General features: G+C 45.3%; 1 protein-coding gene across 3 annotated transcripts; it reads left to right on the top strand.

Moving 5' to 3' along the window:
- The first annotated feature begins 31 nt into the window (after positions 1-31).
- Positions 32-18,696, top strand: kdm2aa (lysine (K)-specific demethylase 2Aa). Of its 3 annotated transcripts, XM_063475580.1 has the most exons (26): positions 519-967; positions 4,901-5,039; positions 5,887-5,965; positions 6,061-6,107; positions 6,563-6,741; positions 6,864-6,970; positions 7,041-7,134; positions 7,313-7,466; positions 7,537-7,652; positions 7,732-7,858; positions 7,983-8,212; positions 8,298-8,375; positions 12,303-12,430; positions 12,658-12,781; positions 12,892-13,020; positions 13,296-13,379; positions 13,571-13,819; positions 14,627-14,662; positions 14,769-14,874; positions 14,964-15,590; positions 15,674-15,824; positions 16,494-16,745; positions 16,831-16,994; positions 17,067-17,213; positions 17,596-17,814; positions 18,035-18,696. In XM_063475580.1, exons 1-26 carry the CDS (start codon positions 926-928, stop codon positions 18,214-18,216), a joined length of 3,990 nt encoding a protein of 1,329 aa, XP_063331650.1. In that variant the 5' UTR covers positions 519-925; the 3' UTR covers positions 18,217-18,696. The 3 variants fall into 3 exon arrangements, with proteins under 3 accessions (XP_063331649.1, XP_063331650.1, XP_063331648.1); XM_063475579.1 differs by lacking the exons at positions 519-967; positions 13,571-13,819 and adding an exon at positions 32-152; XM_063475578.1 differs by lacking the exon at positions 13,571-13,819.
- Positions 18,697-20,250: the final 1,554 nt, after the last annotated feature.

The following is a 20,250-nucleotide window of genomic DNA, read 5'->3' as shown; positions in this document are numbered from 1 at the left end:
GGGGCTGCGGGCACTTCCTTGTTGGGTTGAAGGCTACAAAACGTGTCCGTCCGCCGTGTGCCTCTGAGAGAAGAAAACAGGCCACAGAGGGCGTAATACGTCTCAGATTACGGCAGGTGTTTGTAAGTGGACGGATCTCCGCTGCGATGGGGGTAGGCATTTAAAACGTATTATTTTTGTGTAATCGTGTTATTTGAAAGTAATGACTAGTTGTATTGAGTGATAGGCGGTGGTTATTGTGATAACTGTTAGCGCGATTGGCTAGTTCTTTTGACTGATTACGCATTTGTCCACTAGTCGACCTGTTTTGACTGTATCAACCAATTAGATGTGAGTTTGTTTTGGAAGTGAGCTGTTATTGGTTGCTTCCCAATTTCTTTATATGTTGATTGGCTGGCCCTATCCAATCAGAAATTACAGCTCTTTCGCGTGAATGGCACAGCTGTAGTCCAATGAAAGAGTCGTGGGCATGTCTGTGAATGGTCCAGTGTCCGTTTGTGGGCGGGGTATAGTGAAAATGGCGGCTGTTCGGAGAAGGAACTAACTTTATTACCATGCTAGGACCAAAGCAAGTAATAGTGCCAGCTTCTTGTTGTTTTTTTAAAATGTTGATAACCGTTTCGGAGTCATGTCGAATTTTTGTCTCTGTAGGGTAGTGACAGGGCAGCTACATAAGCTAGAGAGGAGTGTGGATGTTAAAAACCATATAAAGAAGCTCGAACATTAAACGGTCCTGTCGGATTTTCTAAAAGCCAGCGAGTCCGGCTCTGTATCCGACTAAATTGTAAGAAGTCGGTGAATTAGAGGTAGGCAGAGAGCCCTGCCAGGACAGGCCTCGCCACAGAGACGGCTCCTGTGGGACCATCACTGCCCATTGGTTTCTGTAGGGAACAGTGGCACTCAGGACCCGCTTTTGGTTCCATGAATGAAAATGGATGATTCCAAACCGCGCTACAGCAAAAGACTGGTAAGTGTCGGGCAGATTCCAACACACTGGCTCTGCTACCTCAGCATGAGCCCTGTTTTCTGTTACAGCGGGAGACCACTGCAGGATGCAGGGACACAGGCTCTGGTTCAAGAGCAGTCTCAACGCTCAGTGTCTGCCTTCAGTCAAATCACTGCAACTTTATCTCTGAGCTTCAGGTTCACGTGCATCTTGTGCAGTACCATATCTCTGATAAAGCTGCATCACAGTATGCCCTGGGTCTGTGAGGGTGAAGCACAGAGGGTGGTATTGTTGGAAGATATGCTGTAGAGCAGGGGTGTCAAACTGAAGAGAGCTGTGGGCAACTCCCTCTTAAGTAACTGAGTCCTTTCATTCATCTACCAAATAAACACACTGGTCCTCTCTCTCTGGCCAACACATGGCAGCACTTCTGCTATCATGGTGTTCGTATTTAACAAAATAAAATGTGTACATATTAGTTTGACTCTCTCACTGACCTAACACAGCCAATCCCTCAGCATGTTTGTACTCTCTGCTCATGTTGCCTTCATATTCACTCATGTGAGTGCATTTCTGTAGCCTCCATCACATTCACATTTCTTTTGTTAACACGTGTGGGGCCGTGAGCTTGTTGGCATCAACCTTCAGACTTCATGTGAGCTCTTTTTCTTCAACTGATATTTCTGTCTTTTTGTACAATAAGTAGAATAGACTTTATTGGGGTTATAAAGGTACAACAACATCTTGGCTACCATCTCTTCTGTGCCCATTTAAAAATCAAACAAAAAGACTATAAAAAAACGAGACCTAATTATGTCACGGACGGGTCTTTAAGGTGTCGCAGATAAATACAACAAAATAAAACCAGTACCGGTACCAAAAAAGAAGATTTATGCATAACACACGGGAAAAAGGCCCAGGGAAACAGAGTTAACCATAAAAACGATTAAAAAAAAAACAATAAAAACCCTGAAAATCATAAATTTCACACCCGAGCCTCAACTCTTACGGCCTGGTACTGGTCCGTGTCCTGACGGTTGGGATTGCTGAGCTAAGGCGCTTGGAACGAAAAGCATCTCGACTTCTTTAAGTTTGAAAACTTATGTCCACCCAGTAAGCTTAAATCTGGGACTCCCCACCAGTTGCTCTTAGAACTGAAGAAGCTTCCTGGATGAAACGTCTTCAGGACACTTAAAGAAGTCCAGATGCTTTTCTTTCCGAGCTCCTTAGACCACGATGAGCTGGATGACTGAGAACCATCAGACGTACAGTCATTGGTGGGTTTTTGATCAGGCTTTGGGTGTTGAAGATCCAAGTCAGCTGTTTGGACCAGGTGACCTCACAGAACTGTGGCGTGTCCACATTCTGTGCATAAAGTGGTCTCTAAAATACTTTTTTGTTTTGCTTTTAAATGACCCATGAGGGGACAAATGGGGGTGCAACCCATGATACAACAGACCAACAACTGCTATACACACACTGAAATCTGACTTCTGCTCAGAGAAGATGATCTGTACAAGCCCATGAACATGGAAACTATATTGAGTAGTTTTTTTTTTGTTTGTTTTTTTTCCCCCAGCTTTCATCAGGAGTTAATACACACACACACATTTCTGTGTGGAGGGGAAGCAGGTGTGGAGTGGTGATAACCAGCACTTTGCTTTCATGTCCAAATTTTTTTCTCAAGTGTGTCTGTTTTTGACACACTTGCTGCTTGCACTTTTGTGTACCTGCAGAATTACTGTTCATGTTCCTTAGAAGTGTTTTGAAATCGTAGGCAAATTCATATACAGGAACTTTGTTATTTACTATGAAAATTCAGCTAATAAGGAGGTAATTGAGGGGAAACTATATAGTTAAGCTTTTAGTACTTGTACATTATACAAAGGAAAATGCTGAATGACTTATAATGACCAACAGCCAAAAGTACTAATGAATCTGTGCCTGAGGCATTAGTTAATGAAGAGTGTGTGTTAGTGTGAGGGGTTAGGATAAGATGGCACCCAGCGCCTTTTTCCCATCATTTTCAACTCTACAGTACTCTACAGTAGTCCTGTTTATTTTCTTTAAAAAGGACCTAATAAGGTAAGAGTCCTGAGGAAAATGAAGACGGTGATGGACGCACGTTTCACACGCGGGTTCAGTGTACGTGTGTTATCAGTATGTACCCCCAAGTATTTGTTTGACATCATCATAATAATGATGCAGGGCCAGGATAAATGTTGCAGCCAGTCAATGACGTCGCCTGAGCTTTCAGTTAGCATTATAAAAGAAGTCAGCAGGTGTTTAAAAAGAGTAATACTAGCAAACCAACATGAGTGAAATAAGTTGGCTGTTAGCCTAATTTATGTTGATAACTTGTTTATTAACATTGACATCACAACTAGGGCAGGGCAATATGGCCAAAGATACTTATCACAATATATATTTAAACATTTGCGATAACGATATAACTGACGATATAATTGACACGAGACAAAATACTTTACATCTCCACAACTTCATTAGTGCAAAAAAAACCAACCCATCAATGTATTTTCACTTAAACAAGCAGCTGTTTTTTATGTGCATTAAAGTTATATAAAACTGTAACAGTGCAAATGCAAACTCCTTGCTGACAGTTTAACCAAAAGGCATTTCCAGTGGAAACTGGCCGACATATCCTCAGCATAACCATGTATAATATCCACAAACTTAAAAAGAGGTTATACACACACAATATGGTAATATTATGTCGAAGCACAGTACGTATCACTCCGCGAGGGTCCTGCCTACGATAGCCGTAATGCTCCGACAATCCATCAAGCGGTGCGGCTTCATAGTTTAGCAAAGTCGTACCTTGATAGATTTTTTTGAGTTCCGTGTACCACATAAAATCAGTTCAGTAATAACGACGGCCCGCTAGCATGCTCTACCAAAAAATGTGCTTTGGTGTGTATCTGATGGACGAAAGCTAAACCAGTTCCACACCACTGAGGTTGCAGCATTTTTACAAACCAATTCTAGTTCAGCTGTTTCATTCAACGATCCGCTTTCACCCTTCTCATTCTCCGTCGCTGCCATGCTTTTTCCGCCATGTGCGTATGAAAACAAAGGCACTGTGCATGCGCGTTTTACCCATATTCTATTGCGATATTTCATTTTCTTATTATTGCCCAACATTATACTGGTATTACCGTGAACGGTATGATATGGCCCAGCTCTAATCACAACAATGTGATGGTCAGTTGCAGTGTCGATCCTGGACTAACATTATGATGATGATGATCACACATGCCTCTTCCTCCCTTTCTTTGCTGGAGTTCACATCTGTGCACGTGAATCCGAATAAGTTCTGTGACGTGACAGCTGCAACCAAACGTCTCACATGAAGTGTGACCTGAGTGTGTGCTTGTCTCCGTGTGTCACCCCCGTGGTGCGCTGGTGTCCTCTCGGTGTCTGCTGAGGGAGGCTGCAGCCTCGGGCCCAAAGTTGGATCGTTTTGAGGAAAATGAATCTATTAAAGTGCTGATTTTATAGTTCCTAGTGCTTCACGATGAAGCCGTTTTCACCTTCTTGGTCAAAAAGAATTGAGGTGGGCCCTAACGTGGACTGCCATTTAAGTCGGTCCCATTTCATTTATACCCATTCAGTACTCAGTAGCTGCTATGTCAGGCCTACGATACGACCGGGGTGATCCCTGTGAGTGAACACTTGGCAGTGCTGGGAAGGTTCACCTACAGAACCTAATCCTCATGAACCATAATTAGAGTTTTCAGATATTTGGCACGAGGCTATAGAAATGGTTACTTATTATCCTTTTAGCTGCCACTCTGTGAAGTGCCACTTTGAAACACCTTTATGGACTTTTTCTTTTGCGGTTGGTTTAATAAGAAGGACTGTCCAGTTTGGTTTAATGTCCATCCGAAGGACTTCAGTCTTTTACCATCCCTCTTACTCTGTTCTCCTCTCTAGCGTGCTCGTAACCAGCAGCGTTATCATGATGATGGCATCTCGGATGAGGAGATTGATGGGAGGAGGATGTTTGACCTGGAGGAGAAGGTTAACAGTGAGAGGTTCAGCTCTGACAGAGTGCTTCGCATGGATGGAAAAGGTTGGTGTGAACACTGCTGTCTCCATCGTTCTCTCCCAAAGGTAGGGAGTATGTCCTGGGTTCTGTCCGTCCAGCAGTCCAACAGCCACACCCACATCAACATATTACGTTCACCGTTTGTGTGACAGTAGACACCGACATCAGCTGATTTAACTGGGTCAAGGTCGTATCAAATGGTAAAAGTGCTACAGATGATACTACCCATAATTTTTGCGTGGTGTTATCCTGTAGCAGCTCACACTAGGTGACCCCTGCAGTCGGGCTTCCCTGAGGCCTCATTACTGCCTCATTACTATGGTCGTCAGAAGCTATCCTGTCTGCAGAGAGTCTGTGCACTGTTAAGCTCTTACAAGGTGCGTTGTTCAGCTCGTCCACGTACCTGTTGTTACAGCGTTGCAGATTGGCTGGATACTCGTAGCCACCTCAGTGCTGCACTGAGGTGGTGTCACAGAAATTTGAGAGATCGTGCTTGAAGAGTGAGATATGCCAGTTTATTAGGAATGCCACACAAAGATGTGCTTTCAGGACCCTGGACAGTGCCCATGGTGTTCACTGTGATCTCATGAGCTGTGCTCATACATGTGACCTGTAAAAAGTCAGCTGCATGCACTCTGACATCACCTCCCCCATGAAATCTGCAAATCCCAAGAAACTTAACACACCAGTCACAGAGCGTAGAAATAAACTGTCAATCAGGCGTTTGTGGAGGATTTTATCTGGTGAAAGGATGGAAGCTGTCCTAATATGAGAAACAACAACAATACTGTCCTAATTATCCATAGGACAATACTTCTTGTCCTATGGATTATAGTCCTGTATTGAATGACGCTTGTATATTTCTCTGCAGACTTTACATACGCATTCATTCAGAGAGGTGGTCTGAGGGACCCCATCGTTTTTGAGAAGCCTGATGGACTGGGAATCAAGTAAGCCCCCTGTGTAACTTCAGTGTTATTAAATACGGCAGCGTCTATAAACCAAACGAGCTGATGTAATAATGTTGTGTCCTCTGGTTCTGCAGGATGCCAGATCCTGACTTCAGTGTCAATGACGTCAAGATGTTTGTCGGTAAGACTTGTTCAGTTACACACTGCTGCTAAGCATCAGCTTCAGTTCTGGCTTTGCCTCGCTGTACAAACGGAGTTATTTAGGTAATAAATGCTGTAATTACACACGTATTTAAAATACAGGGTTTTCTATTAAAAACAAAGAAGAAATTGATCCTAATTGTTGAAAATAACTGTCAGTAATACTAATTGGTGGTGATTTCTAACTGAATCATGTACATAGTTGTACAGTTAGCTTCAGATTAGCACCAACTGAATTTTATTCATATAGAGCCAAATCAGCCAATGAGCCTGTATGTGAAACACACTCACTGCTGATTAACTTAAGGACAAAATAATAAATAAAGTCATTACTTTGAACGTTGCCGTTGTCTCGACGTTCCTCACTCAGTGAGGTTTCTGGAGAAGCTCGAGATCCGCCCAGCTGTTGTGTCTAACAGAAGGCTCCCCTCTCAGGTAGCAGACGCATGATAGATGTGATGGATGTGAGCACTCAGAAGGGGACCGAGATGTCCATGGCCCAGTGGACACGTTACTATGAGACCCCCCCGTGTCAGAGAGAGAAGCTCTATAATGTTATCAGCCTGGAGTTCAGCCACACCAAACTGGAGAACTGGGTCAAGAGACCTGCCACAGTATGTACCTGCAGGCCTATTTGACTGGAACTGCTGACACAAAATAAAAACCTTTTAAAGTGAGTTTAATCTGTTTGTTTTTTTCTCACTGTTTGTATTTTGTCTTACGTTTGCACATGTAGGTCGATCTGATCGACTGGGTGGACAACATGTGGCCTCGGCATCTGAAAGAGAGACAGAGAGACTCGACTAACTCTATCAATGACATGCAGTACCCCAAAGTACAGAAGTAAGTGTCCTGCTGTATGCAAGTGAGACGGTAGGATGTAAGCCGTGATGATGATGATGTGTCTCCACAGATACTGTCTGATGAGTGTTGAGGGCTGCTACACAGACTTCCACATCGACTTTGGTGGGACTTCAGTATGGTACCACATACTGAGAGGGAGCAAGGTGAGGCCACGAGGGGTCGGCTAAGTTAGGGAGACGATCTCTTTCCCGTTACAGCTTCGGGTCAACACATGAGTCCTGTTGTCAAGTATAAAGAACAGGCTAGAAGGGGAGGGGCCACCTGAAAGAGTGTCTGTTTTGTCCCAGAGCAGAGCACAGTGAATTACACTTTTGTTTTCAGGTGTTTTGGCTGATTCCTCCGACTCCTCAGAGCCTGGAGCTCTATGAGAACTGGGTACTGTCAGGGAAACAAGGAGATGTGTTCTTGGGAGACAGAGCGTCTGACTGCCAGAGGATTGAACTGAAGCAGGGCTGCACCTTCATCATACCCTCAGGTATACACTAATGTGCACTCACTGCCTGCAGAAGCATTCCTGTGGTATTATAATCACCTGTGTGCTACAGGTTGGATCCATGCCGTTTACACCCCGGTGGACTCGATGGTCTTTGGAGGAAACTTCTTGCACAGCTTTAACATCCCCATGCAGCTCAACATCTGTAGTATAGAGGACAGAACGCGGGTAGGTGAGCAGGCTCTGCGTGAGCTGCTGAATGACAGAGGAAAGTGAATAGACTTTAATCCTTTAACCTCCTCTGCAGGTTCCAGCGAAGTTTCGTTACCCCTTCTACTATGAGATGTGCTGGTACGTGCTGGAACGCTACGTCTTCAGCCTGACGAAGACCTCCTACCTCACCCCAGAGTTTCAGAAACACTCCCTGGGCATTGGTATGTACACAGCTCTGCCTTCTCGTTACTTTCAACCTGCAGTCACTGCCCACTGGGGGACACACATCCGTGTTGTGTGGACCATACTGGTCGGTTCTGAGTCTTTCTTATTTCCTTCATGAAGGTCTGAAGAATCCGTGTGGCTCAGATCCAGTCAGTGAGCAGCTGAAGACTGAGGGGGAGGGTGTTGGCAGTGAGGAAGACTCTGAGAAGCTTCCACTTAAGGTCCACCTGACCCCCCTTGAACTGGAGGGACTCTGGAACCTGCTGGGTAAACTGGAAGCTCTGCCCTCTAACAAGAAGTGTGTCCCAGCAGGGATACACAACGCCCCGGCGCTCATTACACACATCAAGGTATCGCTCCTCTGTATGTCGTCGTGGAGCTCCACGTGAGCCTCGCTGTTCTTTCTGTCACGCTCATGTCTCTGCTGTCCTGCAGGCACTACTGAAGGAGCACGCTAATGACAATCCCAGCACGTCGTACACAGGACGGCCCATCGTCAGGTGGCCAAAGAGGGTAAGCGGTCTTTATTCACCAACAGACTGCACACTTGTCACGGTAACCCTGCCTCTGGTCCGTGGGCCGCTCCGTCTTTGCAGAGAGAGATTGAGTCACATGAAGGAGGTTTATGATCCTCTCCACAGTCCTGTGAAGTACACCTCATGATTCGGTAGTTTTTTAAAAACCACCTTTAACACACATAACTGGAAGCAGTTTCTGTATGTACTGTTCATTTAACTCTGCGTTACAGACACTGATTGCAAATCCTCAGCTCTCCACTCTGAGGTGTTTGTGCCGACTGTGGTCATAATACACAGCACCAAGTTTGTACACGTCCTAACATGTCCACTCTGGTCTCGTCTGTCCAGCAGAGCTAACAGTGCATACGCACAAAGATGTGTGTAAATCGAGCGTCCAAATGTTTGGCGGAAGAGTTTGTTCGGACATTACGAACAGTCGTAAAAGTCCCCGTGACAGCCGGGCTGTCTCGGGAATTTAAACAACAACAACAATAATAATAATAATAATAATAATAATAATAAATTATTATTTATATAACAATAACATGCACATAAAGCAAACCCAATATTCAGCTCTTTTTTTTTTTTTTTTTTTTTTTTTTTTTTTTCTCCCACACATTTGTTTTCTTATGCTTCATGGAGGGGGGGGGGCGGTCACCCACGTCACCCGGAGGTAAATGTGTTTCCTTATACACCCAAACTGGGACAGGGTAGGATGATTACCAGTTGTTTAGTTGTTCGCACACTTGTTCTGTCCTGACCTTTAGCGATTGGTGGTGCATAAGCTAGGATAAGAAGAGAGTGCAGGATGATGAAGCAGCAGGGAGGAGGGAAACAGGAAGGCCTCAGAGGAGGTTCATGGATGTAGTGAAGGAGGACATGCAGGGGGTGCTGGGACAGGGTGAGATGGGGGCTGATGGTCCGCTGTGGCAGCATATATACTTCCTGTGTCATCGTACCAGTTCCCACTGCTAATGTCCGTCCCAGTGTGCTGGACTGCTGGTAACTGAATTTGAACAATCCATCAAGTCCAAGTGATAAAGTCATTTTCTAGTGTAAATAATTAATGTTCATAATGTTCCCGATTTCCATACACCTGTGGTCCTCAGGGGACAACAATGTCCCCACTTCATTTGAGTGTTTTTTAAAGTACAAAGTATAAATTGTCAATCAATTCAATGTTACACCTTAGTTTTACTTAAGACCAACACATGAACACAAAATTGACCCTAGATTTTACATTTTAGGGCCACCAGACCTTGTCTACATAAAGTATCGTCTGTTTTTGAGTGAAAATAAAACAAGAAAATAAAATATTTAATTGTTTAGATAATTTTGACTATTTGACTAACCACAGAGTGCTGTATGTTAAACTTTAGTGAAAATGGAGTTGTTGTGTGTTTTTTAAATCATTAAAAGATTTTAAATGGCAGCACATAATCACACCTGTGGTCCTCAGGGGTCAAAAATGTCCCCATCTGGTTTGATTGATGCTTAATTAATATGAAATGGATTTTTCCCCCACTTTTAATTAAAACTTAATTCATATTTCTTTATTCCATTTCAAATAAATGTCTGATAAAACCTAATTTATACGAAGTGTTTCTTTGTTTTTGGGTAAAAAAATAAATTAAATCATCAGTTATTGTGATTATCGTTACACAACCAGAGTCGGTTGCTTTAACAGATTATCACAGACGGGTTTATGTCAAAGTTAATTAAGAAAGCTGTTTTTAAACGACTTCAAGTTTTTTACTGGCAGCAAATAATCACATCTGTTGTCCTCTGGGCTCCAAAATGACCCCGTCTGGTTTGACTGTTTATAAAGCAATAAGTATAAAATATCATCCATCTCTGTGTTTCAAGGTTTTATTCATCTTTATTCCAACTCATTACCTGACATTTTTCTATATTTTGGCATGGTAGGACACCAGGGCATGGGTCTGAGTGAAGGCAAACTTTCATGAGAACAAAGGCGTGTCCATATTTGACACAAGTGCAGGAGGAAGCTCAGGTTTATTCCTCTGTACTGGTCCCATCATGGACAGCTTTCTTTCTGCAGTTGCAGGCCAAGGGTCACATAAAGTAAACAAGTTGTTACAGGTGATTGTTTTCTTTTGGAAACCTGCAATGTTAGGGACAACTCGCGTGTCCTGACTGCAGGCCAGACGGTTTGCCATCGTACACTAGCATGTTCCATGTACAGCTGGACCTGGCATCATATACTGCCCATGTTTTTATCTCATAGTTCCCTGGTTTACTTGGGATGTTCTGTTGGAATAGACAGAGTCCTCTGAAGGGGACTTGGTGCTCATACAGTCACATCAGTACCTGGATCTTACATCACAGCAGGAGAAACACACACTTGTTCCATACACCTCATGGGAGCACGTTTGTGTCATGAACGACGATCATCTATTGTGTCTTTATCAAGAAATTATATCTTTTTTGCGCTTCTGTGATTAATCTTGTGTCAGCATGAAAACTTCTCTACCAGACTCAGGATGTCATAAACTGGCCGTAGCGACTCTACTGGATGCACAGCAGTAAGAATCAACATACCCACATATGCCTACAGCTGCATTCGATCCATTTTTCTTCCTCTCTCGTTGTCCCTCCTTGGTCATCATTGAGTTGGCTGTAGAGCAGGTCACCTACTAATTGGATGGTTGTTGGTTCAATCTCTGTGTGCTCTAGTCTGGAGTTCTTACCAAGGTGTCCTTGGGCAAGTTACTGAACCCCAACTTGGTCTCTGATGCATCCATTGGCATTTGAACGTTAAAAAGCATAATACAAGCAGAATACACTGTGTATAATGCTTTCAGTACTCGAGTAGAAAAGCAACTGAAGGAGTATGGGACCTGGCATATGTGCTTGGACTGTGGTAGACTGTCTTTCTCTGAGGCACATGAGAGAGTCATGCATCGTCTGTCACTGGGAAGGACAGAAGACCAGATCAATGTTTCCTCACATTACTGCAAATATTCCTCCGTCTCAGCTGACTCCTCTTTCCTGCTTGATTCTTTGTCTTCATCATAATTGAAATGGAAGATGTGTAGTCCTCTGACACATCTTCTATTTCAGTTTCACAATCTGAAAATTCAAGAAACTTCAAGAAGCCCAGTCACTTTCTTTCCAAGCTGCTCAGACTACCATGTCCTGGATGCCTGAGAACCTACTTGAACATAGTTCAGATTCTTCATCATTTTCTTCACTTCATAGCCTTCTTCCACTTCTGCAGGTGGGTGATGTGCTTTTTCAGAGAAAGGGTAGCATGTGCTCTAAATATTGACAATATTTTCTTTATCTTCTAACCCTGGATCTTCCTGAACATTGATTCTCCCTCCTCATTATACTAGAGGACAATATTTGCTTTGTTCTACTGGTCATTGCTTTGCACAACATGGTTTAAAAAACTATGCTCACAAGCCTCCAGTGCAATGGAGGCTTGTGAGCATAGTTTGTGTGTACGTATTATTGTAGGGTCTACCTTACAATATGAAGCACCTTGACGCGACTGTTGTTGTGATTTGGCGCTGTGTAAATAAAACCTAATTGAATGTTGTTGTTGTGACCTTTGCTTGACCCCACACATCAGTGATCCAAGATCAAAGATGTTTGAAAGCAGTATGGTGTGACAATGTGGCCTTTTGCCACACTTTGTACTTTGGCGACATTTTCGTCCCTGAGGACCACAGGTGTTATAAAATCCAATAAAAACCCCATAAATAAATGAAATTACTTAAAACTTATTCCAATCATGCATAGCATAGTAATGAATAACTTTTGTTATTTTCAGACCATTTGATGAATAAAAAAACACATTTTTGATGGCAAAAGATTTCTTTAGAAGACAAAAATGTCCCAAGGACAACACAAAGGTTAAAGTGTTTTTCCACCTGTTTTTCTCTTATGCTTCCAGCCATCATGGTACCAACCTCCTCCCCCTCCCCCACCACCACCTCGCCCTAAACTGTCCTCCACTCCCATCACTCCACGACCTCAAAAACCAGCGTCTTCCATGTCCGTGTTGAGACGACGCAGGGTCAGGTAAAGAAGTCGTACCTGTATCAAACCTTTTGTTACTTCAGTTTATATAAAAACACGATGCAGTTTTTCGCAATTCATTAAACTTCATATTTAAGACAACATACCAAATGTTTTAACTATTTACAGTGCAGTGAAATGATTTTCACATTTAGATTTCATTCTGTCCCACAGCTGCGTTCTTTAAGCCATCCTGTTCTGTCATTGTGTGTGTGTGTGTGCGTGTGCAGGTGTAAACGCTGTGAAGCCTGTATGAGGCCTGAGTGTGGAGACTGCAACTTCTGCAGAGACATGAAGAAGTTTGGAGGCCCAGGGAAGTTAAAGCAGACCTGTGTTCTACGACAGTGTCTCTCTGTTAGTAACTCGGTCCTTGTTTTTATTAGTAGAGTTATTGTCTTTGTAATTAGCAACATGTAGGTGTGTGTGTGTGTGTGTGAGATACTTGAAGACCCTGTCTCTTCCAGCCGGGCCTGCCTCTGTCTGCGGTGTGTGAGATCTGCAAAGAGCCCAATCAGGAGGAAACCGGAGACCCCTCCCTCACTCTGATGGAATGCTCCAATTGTGCCCAGATCGTCCACCCTGCCTGCCTCACGGTACGACACACACACGGAGCATATAGAAGCTCAGCTCAGTGGGATGTACTCTTCTTGTTGTTGACAGTTCAGCGCTCGTAGCCTCGCTACATCTTAAATAGAAGCTGGATCCTTAGTAACTATGACAGCATGTCATATCTGAAGGATGGGCACAAACATGAAGGTTCCAGGTTGTGTTTAGATTGTGACAAAGGCAGACTCGGGCATAAACTGTGTTTTTCTTCTCATTAATCCTGTGTGCTAGCATGAGTAACTGTCTGCATGTCTGTCTGCAGGTTCAGGGGGAAGGAGTGGTGAATAAAGACCTCCCAAGCTGCTGGGAGTGCCCGAAGTGTGTGCAGGGCATCACTGATCCAGAGGTACACAATGCATTAATTAGCCACTGTTATCAGCCTGGGTACACACACACACACACACACACACACACACACACACACACACACACACACACACACACACACACACACACAGATCTAATGGGTTTATGTCTCCTGTTTGTTTGTTTTCATTATTATTATTTATTTTTGACTTTGATTTAATTCCGTCACAGTCATCAGGCAGTGATGAATCGCTGGCTGCTGGCCACCAACAGCGTATCCGTCCCCATGGCCCCCTGGTCCTCAGGCTGGGTCCGGGGCCCTCTCCTAGCGTAGGGGGTCCTGTGGGCCCCCATCAGGACGGGGAGGTTGTCCGCTGTGGTTTCTTCCCTGCTCCTTCTCTTCCTTCCTGCTCTTCCTCCTCAGCGTCACTTCTCTTGGTGGCGGCCCCTCTGCCTTCTCAGCCAATCAGCTCGAGACTGGTGAGAGGTGCCGCCTGTTTGTGCATAAATCCACCCGTCTGTCGCTTACATCACTCCTTTTTCTTTGCCATCTTTTTTCTTTCTTTGTTAAGAGAAGAGACACAAAGCTTGGTCTAAAGGATGTCAGCGACTCAGTGCCCTGGGCTTAGTGTCCGTGCTGGGACGCAGTGAGGGTCTCATCCTGACTTCAGCTGTAAAGCAGCAAATATCCATTTATGGCTGCACACATATGTTATACTGCAGGGTCTGTATAATTAACATATGACACACTGAGGTGTTTTATATAAATACAAACAAACATAATATGTGGTTGTTGGTGTTCTGTGGACCTGCTGAATCAGCACTGACTGACGTTCTGTGAACAGGAAATGGATATTTTGAACCATTTCCTGTGAGTGTGTTAATCATTCTGCTGCTCCCAGCATCGGAGAGCAGTAAACAAACATGAGTACCCTCTGCATCGTCTCATTGCGCTTGTGTTCAGTGATAAATGTCCTTTCTCTGAAGCTAGAGAGGTACTGAGTTAAAAATGAGTGTCTGAGCTTCAGCGCTAATTCTGTGGTTGTGGTTGAGGTCGCTGTGAGCTCGTAAAATGCCGACTGTGACAGGATTTCATGTAAATGTCTGATGGTGTGCACACCGTGAGCACTGATTGGTCCATGTAAAAGCATGCTGATGTGTGGACGGGGAGTTTGTGAGGGATAAAAAACACGTATCTGATGTTTGTGTTGCTCCAGTGTTTAATCGAGATTTTGAGATGAGCTGTTGGTCGTTTCTACTCTAAAAGAATCCGTTTTGTCTTTGCAGCAGTCTAAAGGTGACCGAGGTGACAGCCTTCCACTGGTGAGTGTTCCTCAGATCCCTACTCTAAGATTGGGAACAACCATATTCCTCCTTTTTCATTTGTTATGTCTCCCATCGCTTTGATTATTCCTCCCACGGTGTCCAGAAAAGAAAGTCCTCCTCTCTGCTTGACGCTCGTATGGCTAAGATCTACAGACGCCAGCGCCACAGCCGCGATGGAGAAGACTCTGTCAGTGATGATGACGATGAAGGTTTGTGGCTGTTAAAATCTGTTTTCATTGATTCAGTTAGCGACAGCATCAAGAAAACAGAGTTGATTTCTTTGTTCTTCCATGTGCAGCCTCTCAGAGAAGAAAGATGGCACTTCACGCTCGGGGTGGGACTCACTCTTCCAAGAGGGCCTTTGGCGCTAACAGGAGAGGCCTGCTGAGAGGAGGCTCGGCCCACAGAGGCAGCAGAGCAGGACTCGTGAGTCCGGGATCATCTTCTGTCCTCAGGCTTAAGCGAGGGGTTGGCATGAGGGACGCTGGACGCCGAGGACGAGGGGTCAGGTTGCGCGGAGGTTCCAGAATGCAACGAAGAGGAGATGAGTCTGACGAATCTGACGAGGACGACGATGATGACGAGGATGATGACGACGACGACGAGGACGACGACGATGAAGAGGATGAGGAAGAGGAGGACAGCGAGGACGGAGATAAAGAACAGCATCGTCGACACAGGAGACAGCGCAGGACGGATGATGATGAGGATGAAGACGTAGACAGTGAGGGGCAGTTTGACCCTGAAGAGGAGGAGATGGACACTCTGGAGGATGATGAGGAAGAAGAGGTGGAGGAGGAAGGACGCTGGGATTCGGACCCAGAACCTCCAGTCCTGCTGGTGTCTGATCTGAGCGATGACCTGCTGAGTGGCTCCTACCTGACGGTGACTCTACAGCGCCCCAACAAGGCCAAGAGACAGTGTGGTAAGAAACCAGCACAGCAGCTTAGGATTGGCTCACATCCGCAGGCGCAGCATGAGTAACAGAAGGCTCTTTTCATGCCTCAGGCTCCATAGTTCCAAAGCTGGAAGCAGCCATGGGCCCGAGGACTGCAGGGCAGCAGGGCTTTATTCAGAGAAAGGGCGCTCTGTCCAAACCTGCACGGCTCAGGTGCACAGACTCCACGGCTGACAGCATAACCCCACGAGGACCCGGCAGGTAGACTTTAGCACATATTGAGCTTTCATGTCACGTGTTGGTGTTCCATCCATGATTCAATGATGTCCGATACCTCTGAGCAGTCCTGGGACAGTCAGCTGCTGTGCTCATGTGGTAGAGCAGGTCAGCTACTAACTGGAAGGTTGGCGGTTCGATCCCAGGTTCTACCAGTCTGCATGCCAAATAACCTTGGGCAAGATACTAACCCCATGTTGCTCTCTGATGCATTCATCAGAGTGTGAATGTGTGTGAATGTTAGACAGTAAGCACTAAACCGTTTAGAATAAGTGCTGGTGTGATTGGGTGAATGAATTAGGTGTATAAAGCGCTTTGAGTGCTCAGAGTCGAAAAGCGCTGTATAAGAACCAGTCCATTTCCCATGATTGGGCTGTCTGCTGTTGGCCAGCTCTGCACAATCCACTGTTTAAAATATTAAACGACAGTAACTGGATAAAAGCACAGAAAACTTATAGTAGCAGAGGCAAGAGTGGAGATCTTATTGGGGATGAGTCTGTGAGTAACAGCCTGCTCATAAGGCTGTTTGGATGTATGTTGAACATTAGATGACCAGACTCGGTCCATAAGGGAGGGATTCAGCTTTTTCCTGCCTGTGTCAAATGTGCGTGATTGCATAGCACATAAGAACTACGTTGTGCTGTGTTGTCATAGGCCTCGCCTGCGTGGTAGCCGTGGTGAGAGAGGCGCTCGAACTCGCTCAGCGTCTTCTTCAGAGGAAGAGGAAGCTGCTGCTCACCCTGCGTCCTCCACCCTGTCTTCTGCATCGTTGCCGTCTCTGCTCTCCTTTAAGGATGTGGGCAATGAGAGAGGCGGGGAGAAGGAGGTCTGGGTGTCTGTGTTCAGATACTTGAACAGAGCTGAGCTGCTGGCCTGCATGACTGTCTGTAAGGCCTGGTACAAGTGGTACGTTACACTCGCTCCACCTTGTTCTGTACATGCAAAGCTCCGCGCGGCTTATGAAATGACCACCGCTTCCTCCCCTGTGCAGGAGCTGTGACAAACGTCTGTGGAGCCACTTGGATGTGAGTCGGTGCAGCCCGCTCAGCAATCAGGCCCTTGCAGGCATTATCAAACGACAGCCCACCTCTCTGGACCTTTCCTGGACGCCCATGGCCAAGAGACAGCTGAACTGCCTGCTAACGAGACTCCCAGGTACGAACGCGCGGTGTCCCAAAGGGAATGTCTCCTGTCCTGGAGTCTTATTAAACCTTTGTTTGTGTTCAGGTCTGAGAGAGCTGAGTGTGACTGGTCTGCCCTGGTCCTGTCTGTCGGCAATGGTTTCTCCCACTCTGCCCCATCTACGGCTGCTAGACCTGCGCTGGTGCGACGGCGTCAACGACGCCCAGATTAAAGAGATCGTCACGCTGCCTGGTCAGTGGCACGGTGGGCTCAGTGAGCTGTGTTTCACCCCACTCCTTCTCCTCCTCCAAGCACTGGGAGGGGCTGCACCGCCAGTGCTTGTAGTTCAGTGGCCACACTGCCGAGCAGCTCGGGACATGTTCTTTAGTCACTGATTGTGATCAGCTGAAAGCTTCGGATTGGTTTGTTTCATCAAGCACAAAATGTTTTCGGGTGTAACCAGCAGAGATCCAAAGAAGCACAGAAACCTTCATCCAGATACACATGTAACCAAATCAAAAGCAGTAGTAGTAGTACACCTGTACAGCTCATGGGATACTGTGTGATCAGAATACAAGCCATAATCTGCTCTACTCGTGTGTGTGTGTGTGTGTGTGTGTGTGTGTGTGTGTAGGTTTGGAGTCGTCCCGCAGCAGACTGAGGAACATGGTGACGCTCCGCCTGTCCGGTCTGGACATCACTGAGTCCACTCTGAGGCTCCTGCAGCGCCACATGCCGCAGCTGGAGAGGCTGGACCTGGCTCACTGCAAGGATTTAACAGACTCCTCGGTCGCCCTGTTGGCAGCAGCTGGGACTCACACACGCAATAACCTCACCGAGCTCACGCTGGCAGGTTTGAACAAACACACTGATCACTGTTGGCTTTTTCACACACCTGAGTATAGGAAGGCTTCTGTTCCATTGGCAGACCCTCATCCCTTTGATTCCTGCAGGAAACAACTTCTGTTGGCCACTAATGATGACACGTGGTCATTCATAGTTTCTCCTCCTTTTTGATCCAAAGCCTGAAAATCATATGAAGACATTAAATGTGTGTCTGTGTGTGTTTGAAGGCTGCAATGAGCTGACCGATGGCTGCCTGTCCTATCTGAAGCGTCTCTCCTCTCTGACCCTGCTCGACCTCAGAGGCTGTAAAGGCGTCAGCAGACGAGCCTGCGACGCCTTCATCTCCGACCTGTCCCACGTAGCTGTCTACTGCATGATGGAGGAGAAACTCATCCAGCGCCTGGATTAACATGAGCACACACTAAACACGAACATTTTATTTATGATCACACAAGCTGCCAACATTGGACTGAAGCATTAAAGCTGCCAAAAAGGCTGACTTCAAGTCCCTGTGTCGTCTGATGTCATTGTTAAATCATTTCTGTTAGTCTCTGGTCTACAAGAAACACTCGTACGCTTGAAACTTGTTATCTGCAAATGCTGCCAAAATATTACCAGGAGATCAGATTGTTCCCTGAATCTCGAGTTACTGCCTGAATACGAAGCTCTGTTACGTTTGCTTTTCCTTTATGTCTAAAATGTTCACCTAACGTAGAACCAGACATCTTATTTCTTATGAAACATTTGCACTGTTTTGTTGTTTGTTTGTTTTTTTTGTTTTTTTTTACGGGACTTGAGAAGGAAAAGTGTTTTGCTCTTCTGCGTCTTAACACTGATTCCCTGTGTACATATGTTGTTTGTTTCATATATGATAATGTAGCATATAAAACTTGAAGAGTCCAAGTTTCTGTGTCCATTTGTTAAGCACTGTGTTTACAGATGTGCCAAAACAACCTGTGTATCTGATGAATTGTGTCCCACATATGGAAACATTGTATCATGGAGCTGCAGCGTGGCCACCAGCTCAGCGCCTCCAGCAGGCACCCACATACGCACTTGGCAACCCTCATATCTGATTAGTTGGGCTGTTGTCTGAGTTTGCAGTGTGTCAAGACTACTGCAGGTTCAAAGTTATAAGGGTGAGGTGTTCTGATAACAGACTTTCCAAGAACTATCCGTCAGTCTTCATCCTCCTATCCAGCACTAGAAGTCCAGACCTCAGTCTTACCCAGGTGAACACCAATGAGTTCCCAGGCCAGCTGAGAACTCTCCAGCATGTTCTCGGTCTACCACAGGGCCTCCCCGAGTAGGAAACGCCTGGTAACAGGTTAGGCTTTAGAGGGTTAAAGATGGGAACCGCCCCAGTCTGCTAATCCAGAGAGCTCCATGCAATGTTGCAGTGGCGTGTCAGCCCATCCAGGGCCCACACACTCATGTCAGCACCAACTTATTTAATGTCTTCTCTTATATAGTGCTTTTCTACTCTGCTTCATGCAACACACGTGCACTTTTACTACCTTCACCTGCTTTCTATCAAACATTCACAGAGCAGCTGGTGATTGAACCACCAACCTTCTGATTAGTACCTGCCATTAGCCATCGCATCTCAAGTCTGTAACACCCACTCCCCTGCAACGCTATCCCCTCTCTTTGAGTGGTCAGCACTTTATTGACACCATTAAGGAAAGGTGCAAAGAGATTATGAAAAGTGACACTTTTCACATAAAACTAATGTAAAGTAGCTTTACAATTCCATTTTCAATTCAATTTTATTTATACAGCGCCAAATCACAAAAACAGTCACCTCAAGGCGCTTTATATTGTATTGTGCTTTATGTTACAAGTTAAAGACCCTACAATAATACAGAAAAAACAACAACAATCATATAACCCCCTATGAGCAAGCACTTTGGCGACAGTGGGAAGGAAAAACTCCCTTTTAACAGGAAGAAACCTCCAGCAGAACCAGGCTCAGGGAGGGGCGGGGCCATCTGCTGTGATTGGTTGGGGTGAGAGAAGGAAGACAGGATAAAGACATGCTGTGGAAGAGAGACAGAGATTAATAACAGATACGTTTCAGTGCAGCGAGGTCTATTAACACATAGTGAGTGAAAAAGGTGACTGGAAAGGAAACACCCAGTGTATCATGGGAATCCCCCGGCAGCCTACACCTATTGCAGCATAACTAAGGGAGGATTCAGGGTCACCTGATCCAGCCCTAACTATATGCTTTAGCAAAAAGGAAAGTTTGAAGCCTAATCTTAAAAGTAGAGATAGTGTCTGTCTCCTGAATCCAAACTGGAAGCTGGTTCCACACAAGAGGGGCCTGAAAACTGAAGGCTCTGCCTCCCATTCTACTTTTAAATACTCTGGAAGAAGTTCTTGTGGACTTCTTCCTAGACTTTTATTTGTGAAGAAGTTCATGAAGTCATTACTAGTTAAT

The sequence above is a fragment of the Pelmatolapia mariae genome, linkage group LG6 (genome assembly GCF_036321145.2).
Source record: "Pelmatolapia mariae isolate MD_Pm_ZW linkage group LG6, Pm_UMD_F_2, whole genome shotgun sequence".
Taxonomy (NCBI): Eukaryota; Metazoa; Chordata; class Actinopteri; order Cichliformes; family Cichlidae; genus Pelmatolapia; species Pelmatolapia mariae.
Note: the sequence above shows the minus strand (reverse complement) of the source record. Positions and strands in the feature narration are given on the sequence as shown.

What these genes read in the sequence shown, in the direction of transcription:
- kdm2aa (XM_063475580.1), top strand. Translation starts at nt 926, where the DNA reads ATGAAAATGGATGATTCCAAACCGCGCTACAGCAAAAGACTG. An exon ending in CCTGATGGACTGGGAATCAA is followed by an intron (nt 5,966 to 6,060) that starts GTAAGCCCCCTG and finishes CTGGTTCTGCAG; the next exon opens with GATGCCAGATCCTGACTTCA. An exon ending in TCCACCCTGCCTGCCTCACG is followed by an intron (nt 13,021 to 13,295) that starts GTACGACACACA and finishes GTCTGTCTGCAG; the next exon opens with GTTCAGGGGGAAGGAGTGGT.